The sequence below is a fragment of the Sinocyclocheilus rhinocerous genome, unplaced genomic scaffold, assembly GCF_001515625.1.
Source record: "Sinocyclocheilus rhinocerous isolate Xijiao unplaced genomic scaffold, SAMN03320098_v1.1 scaffold4558, whole genome shotgun sequence".
Classification (NCBI taxonomy): domain Eukaryota; kingdom Metazoa; phylum Chordata; class Actinopteri; order Cypriniformes; family Cyprinidae; genus Sinocyclocheilus; species Sinocyclocheilus rhinocerous.
The window spans coordinates 9,663-16,830 of NW_015656050.1; the positions used below are offsets into that span (position 1 = coordinate 9,663).

A 7,168-nucleotide genomic window follows, 5' to 3' on the forward strand; every position below is an offset into this window, starting at 1 on the left:
TTTTTTTTTTGCAATATTGCCTAGCCCTACTCAATAAACAAGTACACTTTGCACTCTATAATTTACAATACTGTTCAAAAGTTTGAGGTCTGAAAGATTTTTTGATGTTTTTGAAAGAAGTCTCTTCTGCTCACCAAGGCTGCATTTATTTGATCAAAAATGTGGCTGCATTAAAATACAGTAAAAACAGTAATATTGTTTGTGAAAAATGATTGCATTTTAAAAGAACTGTTTTCTGTGTGAATATATGTTAAAATGTAATTTATTCCTGTGATCAAAGCTGAATTTTCAGCATCATTACTCCAGTCTTCAGTGTCACATGATCTTCAGAAATCATTCTAATATGCTGATTATTATCAGTGTTGAAAACACTGTGTGACAACAGTCATGCTGCTTCATATTTTTGTGGAAACTGTGATACATTTGATTTTTCAGGATACTTTGATGAATAGAAAGTTCAAAAGAACAGCACTTATTGGAAATAGAATTGTTTTGTAACATTAGAAATGTCCTTACTCTCATTTTCAATAAATTCAATTTCTTTGAAAAGAAACAAATAAAATGCAATTATTGACCCCAAACCTTTCAGTAGTCCAGGTCTCATAATATTTGTCATGAATTATGGTGATGCAGGTAATTGTGTGAAAATAATGAATTATAATAATAAAAGTACTGTATCGCAAATTGAAATATTATTGCAATTTAAAATATATTTTTTATATTTGAAAATATTTAAAAATTCAATTTATTCCTGGGGTGCAAAGCTGAATTTTCAGCATCGTTACTCTAGTCTTCAGTAAGCACGTTTACATGCACACCAGTAAGCTGATAACTCACAAATATCAGCTTATTAAAAGGTTTCCCAGTTTACATGCACATCAGTAACCTGACAACACAAGTAAACCGCGTTTACATGACTTTATTAATAAATCAGGTTATTTCCCCATAGTGACGTCAAAACAATCATTTGCGTATCTGACTCGGAGTATTCCATATGTTGTGATGTTAAATAAAGCTTGCACCATGTCAGCGGGAGACTTACAGCTCATATATTATCCTCTCATGCAGTTACAGATGCAGCGTTGTGACTGAACCACTTCTGCTGCACGAGATGAGAACACATTTTTATGATTTTCTGAGTCATGAAAGAGTCTGTGTTTGTGATCTATTTCCTTCTTTCTTTACTGCACTAACGATGCGTTCCTGTCACATCGCACTTGCGCACTTCAATAAGCCGACAGAAAGCAGGTTAATGCATTTATATGCCGTGCGAAATCGGGGTAAGAGGCAAAAAACTACCTGTGTCGACCGGTTTGTGCTTAAACCGTTTATGACCTTACTCCGATAAAAGAAAACGTGACCACATGCGTTGTCGGCTTAAGCATAATCAGCTTAATAATGTGCATGTAAACACACTCAGTGTCACATAATGCTTCAGAAATCATTCTAATATGCTGCGTTGCTGCTCAAGAAACATTTCTGATTATTATCAATGTTGAAAACAGTTGTGCTGTGAAAGTTCAAAAGAACAGCATTTATTTGAAATAGAAATCTTTTGTAACATTATAAAGGTCTTCACTGTTACTTTTGGTCAGTTTAATGCATCCTTGCAGAATAAAACTTAATTTGTTTCAAAATAAAAAAATGACTGACCCCAAATGTTTGAACTGCAGTTTCTGATTTAAAAAACATTCTTTCTGTTTTAGAGCATGATCTATATCTGATGCATTTGCTCTTCTCTTATGTTGCAGGTGTTTTCTGAACGTGTGCTTTGCATATACCTCAAGACATGAAATCGCAAATGCAGTGAAGGAAATGGCATGGGGAGTGGAGCAGGGCCTGATAAAACCCAGGTAAGCTTTGCTTTTCGCATAGTTTGAGAAAGCAGGATAACAGCTGTTTTATGACCTGTAACATATGATTAATTGTGTTCTTCTCTTTGTGATTGGTCAGTGATGTGTCTGAGGTGCTCCTCAGTGAGTGTCTGTATAGCAGTAATTCTCCAAACCCCGATCTGCTCATCCGTACGTCTGGAGAAGTGCGCCTTAGTGATTTCCTACTGTGGCAGGTAATGGAGATTCCCTTTAGTCACTATCTTGCCATACAAATACAGCACTTACACAAACATACAGGATTTTAGTTAGATGGCAGTCATAGTTTGATTCACTGTGCAACAATCTGTGTTTACATATAATTACATTGAGTCTTTCTCGGTGAATATGATAAAGTGAATGTTTCCCCCAAAAATGGAAATTGCTGAATGACCCTCAGGTCATTCAAGATGTAGAAGAGTTTGTGGTAACACTTTCTATGAAGCCCGTATTTTTAATACAAAATAAGGGTATTCTTAAGGCATTATAATGAATGCATAATGCATTATGTTGCTTCCGGCTAAAATATGAGTCCTCTGTCCATAATAATGCTTCCTCCAGTGAAAAAGTGGTCTGGTTTGAATCTGCACAGATCAAGCACCGTTTACAAGCCAAAACAGTCCAAAACAGCTCTAAAGCAGCTCTAAACAAATATGTGGCTGATGTGAGAGACAACAGGAGATGGACTTTTTCACTGGAGGAAGCGTTATTATGGATTACAAAACCATATTTTGGACAGAAGCAATGATTTAAATGCCTCAATGATTCACTCTTTTCTTACAAACATGCAGCTTTTGTCTTCTCCAGATGTTAACTGAAGGACTGGAGTGCTGTGGATTACTTGTGGATTATTGTGATGTTTTTATCAGCTGTTTGGAGTCTCATTCTGACGGCACCCATTCACTGCAGAGCATCCATTGGTGAGCTAGTGATGAAATGCTACATTTCAACAAATCTGTTCGGATGAAGAAACAAACTTGGCTACATCTTGGATGGCATTTTTCAGCTAATTTTCATTTTTGGGTGAACCTATTGCTTTAAGAGCTGAATAATTCTCATCACTGCCTTTTCCAATGAGATTTCCCATCAAATCAACACTAATGGCACCGGTCCTATGGTTATCTATCTGCCTTGTCCATTGTGCATTAAGCTCATATTGCTCTTAGTATTTATATTGCCCTGCAGCTTTGAAATGATTAATGTTTTTCATAATCCTGCATTATCTTACACTCCCGCAGACCTCATATTCCTGTCTAGTGTTCCAGTCGGTCCTGTGGCCGGAATATTCATTCTGGAATCTATGTGAAGCTGTTTTGCAGTACCAGCTGAGTTATCGATCTCTCCAGGTATGCCATAACTCTATTGTCATCCTGTTTTTATGGTGATTTACAGCTTATTTAGGTAACTGCTGCATTGTTACCTGGAAACACTGGGTCTCATTCACTAACTGTGCATGAAACAGTGCGTAAAATCTGCAAACAAATGTTTTTACTCATTTAGGGGCGGCGTTTATTTGATCAAAAATACAGTAAAATCAGTAATATTGTGAAATATTATTATAATTTAAAATAACTGTTTTCTATGTGAATATCTGTTAAAATGTAATTTATTTCTGTAATCAAAGCTGTATTTTCAGCATCATTACTCCAGTCTTCAGTGTCACATGATCTTCAGAAATCCTTCTAATATGCTGATTTTGCAGCTCAAGAAACATTTCTGATTATTATCAATGTTCAAAACAATAATAATCATTTAGAATATGCCAGATGTATTAACATTAGAACAAAGTTAATAACAAATATGCAGACATTTTTTGTTAGAAGTTCTTCTGTGCATTTAAATACGAAATAATCCATGCAATTATTAGCGAATGAGGACAATTGATTTTGTAATTTTTTTTTCAGACCATTCATGGTCATAAATGCTTCTTAGATTCATATAACCTTATTGTAAAAAAAAATAAAAGGGCATTATGCTACAAATCAGAACATTTCAGCATGAAGGCACAGGATACTGTATTACAGCATGTACCATTGTTGCTTAATGCACAAGTACGTTTTTGTAAGCGTTACTATGATTGTTTCCCTAAATGATTTCCTGAAAACATAATTTTAGGAAGTTCAGAACTTTATTTAAAGTTTAATAAAGATGCAAAAGCATAAACGCGATTATATTCAATTCACAAGTAGCGTTACATTAATATTTCCATAAGCACACATGTTGTGTGTTGCAGAAAGCTGGAGATCTGCACAGAGAAGGCCAAGCGCTCCAGCAGATGGAAGCGGATCGCACCTGTGTGGCTGAGCTCCTGCAGCATCGTGGGAATGGAAAGCCCATGGATGCCCAGAGTCGACAGAAAGAACTGTTGAACTACACCGCCAGCCGAGAGGAGAGGGTTCACTGCTTTCTCAACGCCCTCCAGCACAAGAGAGACACTGTCTTCAGTGATTTAAGCAGCCAGGCTGTCTTGGCTTAGCTTTGAACTTTTTTTTTTAATTTACTGATCTGTAAATACTTTAGATCTGGAAGGATGTTTCACCCCGTTTTATGGGGCAGTGGATATGTATGCTTGATATCGAAATAGAAATTATCTTAAATGTTCAAATAAATTCAGTTTGATTGACCACATGGGCTGTTTTTTGGACGAGAAATGCTAGAAAATACAATAGGTTAAATCTGATTGATCTTACTTTTACTTTTCAGTTTTTTTTTCATAATAAAAAAAAAAAAAACTCCTTGAAGCCTCAAGAACAATTAATTCACAAATCAAATATTACTGGCCTGTGAGCAAAATTTACTCAAAGCGAAAGCATTTAGACAAGGAAGTATTTTAGGAGGACAGAGCAAAAAAAAAACTGACTACATATTTTAATGGACTACATTTATGTTCTAAAGGTAAATTACAGTAGCAGTAAAAAGTTTGTATGCATGTTTTTCATTATCTTAAAAACCTGTATCTGCTTAAATTGTGTATCTGTTACTTGTATAATTTTTTTATGGGTGAGTTGGATCACGCACACACACACACACATATATATATATACACACACATATATATACACACGTGTGTGTGTGTGTGTGTATGTATAGGGCTAAAAAGGTCCTAAATCAGAACAGAAAGTCTTAAATTCATAAAGTTGTGGCATTAAATGTTGCAAAAATGCCTCAGTATTTTTGTCTTGTTACAAATATAATACAAATATCTAAAAATCCTTATATCAAGATACATTTACTTGAGATTCAAAATGAACATAAAGTCTTGTTTTGAGAAACTGAAGAAAATTAAGTGAATTTATTTATAAAGAAAGAAATTGTGTGAAAATGTGTTTTCCTTTTGAATGAAGTTGATTTTTCTCAGCCTGTTCGCAGATATCTGTTCTAGTTTTGATCGAAAACTCACTTGATTTTCATAACTTTCTCATAAAACAAGACTTGTGCCATTTTGCTTCTCAAGTGTGTTTTGATTTAAGATTGCACTGGAAAACAAGACTAAAATACTGATAAAGAACATCACTTTTAAAGGTTATTTCCATATTCTTGCGGTTGGGAGCAGAACTAATCAAGCCATAAGCTTGATGTAAAAATGAATTAAAAAGTAATAGAGATCTGTTGGAAATTGAATTTTCAAACTTTGAAGTGTTGCTAATACAAAACCATATACCTGACATATTGTGTTCAATTTATTCTTTACTTGGTCTTAAAAAGGTGTATATATAAACGCTGTAAAGTTATGTAAATAAATAATGAGTGTGTATGTTCTTAACCGTCTAGCACTTTTTGTCTGTATTCGTTAATTTATTTGAATTAAATTTCCGGTGTAATTCCATTGTGGCCAGCAGAGGCGCCGTTCTTACCAAGACGAGCAGCAGCGTCGGTCTGAGCTCTGAAACCTGAGCGGGGAATTCTGTCATTGTTGCTTTAAGAGATAAGCGACGCCCACCGATACGTGATCGCTCTCGCAGCCAATCGCCGCACGGAATATGCACAATCTGGTTTAAACCGGTTTCTATCTTTAAATTCCAATATAAAAACTTAATAAAACATATACCGCCGTTATTGTATTTTACACGAGACGCTGTGAGGCGTGCAGGGTGTCGCTGCTCACGAACACAATATTTACACAATTATTCCGATTTTTTGATATTTTTTTCGGCGTTTTTCTGCAGTCAAGATGCCCAAAAGAAAGGTAAGGGTGCACTGTGATATATTTTATTTCAGCAAAAAATCATTAATTTTGGTATTTGTACATATGTGTCTGTATTTTTTTTTTTTTCTTACATGTTTTGCTGTTATCGCCTACGATCGTGTGGTTGTTTTATAATGGCGGACAGTCGATTTTACATATTCACTGTCAGGCGGACTCTCAATCTTACCGCGCTCTGACGAAAACATGAGCAAAAAAAAAAAACGACTTTCAACTGAAAATAAAACCCCACGGGCGTTTTAAAATACTGTAACCTGTAAATGTGCATTAATATTTCGATAATTATTCGAGTAAAAAAATCAGTAACATCCTGTGAGACCCGCCTGATCACTAGATAATGCAAAAGGAGGGAACTTGAGTGTCTGGTTGAACTCCTATTGCTAATATTAACACAAAAAAAACTTCAAATTTAATAAGCTATTATAATTTTAACGCTGCAGATGAGTGATTGTGCTGGAAGTTCACAAGAAAAAGAGCTCGCGGTTATTCATTTGGCTTGATATAAGATTACATACGCGTATATTTTCGGTCCTAAAGTGTGTTTTATTTACTATAATTTGTGCTATATCGAGTCACTTAAGCTGCTTTTGTCATTGTTGATGTGCTGGACGCCTACTCGAAACGTCAAGCTGCCATCTTTACAGCACCTGTGTCTTCATAAGACTGTGCTTTACTAGTTATCCGCGTTCGGACTGTGTAAATGTTATTTTCACATCTTATTTCAGCGTTCAAATGTGCTTTTGTCCGAGTTACAGTGGTTTCGTGAGGAAAACAAAGGGACTGTACGCTGAGAATCGCCCCTCTGTCGTTTAAAAGGCGCGTAGCGATGCAGCCGAACAAAAGGAAGCCGTCTTGCCCGCGCGCATTGACAGGCCGGATTTGAATTTGAATTTGAATATGCGCGGGAAGACGGTGCAGAAATAAAGTCATCCGTTGTGAAAAATAACTGCGGCTTATCGTCTATGACGTAACGCGCGCAACTGTCACAGAGAACGTTCTCTTTTTATTTTTTTGACGAATGTTTTTTTTACTTTTTTCTATTATATATATACATGTATATTTTAGATTTCTAAAACGCTATTGTGTTTTTTTT

General features: G+C 35.5%; 2 protein-coding genes across 2 annotated transcripts in view; both read left to right on the plus strand.

Moving 5' to 3' along the window:
• The window catches only part of LOC107719311 (dehydrodolichyl diphosphate syntase complex subunit DHDDS-like), a gene marked incomplete at its 5' end in the record, with an annotated part of 7,578 nt that extends 3,083 nt beyond the window's left edge, over positions 1-4,495 (plus strand). Inside the window, 4 exons of the mRNA XM_016526712.1 lie at positions 1,752-1,853; positions 1,954-2,068; positions 3,110-3,217; positions 4,105-4,495. Of these exons, the coding sequence (XP_016382198.1) occupies positions 1,752-1,853; positions 1,954-2,068; positions 3,110-3,217; positions 4,105-4,347 (568 nt within the window). The remainder of the gene's footprint in view (positions 1-1,751; positions 1,854-1,953; positions 2,069-3,109; positions 3,218-4,104) is intronic.
• A 1,329-nt stretch (positions 4,496-5,824) lies between these two features.
• LOC107719310 (non-histone chromosomal protein HMG-17-like) overlaps positions 5,825-7,168 on the plus strand; it is a 4,150-nt gene continuing 2,806 nt past the window's right edge. Inside the window, exon 1 of the mRNA XM_016526711.1 lies at positions 5,825-6,057. Coding sequence (XP_016382197.1) covers positions 6,043-6,057 — 15 coding nt within the window. The 5' untranslated portion in view covers positions 5,825-6,042. The remainder of the gene's footprint in view (positions 6,058-7,168) is intronic.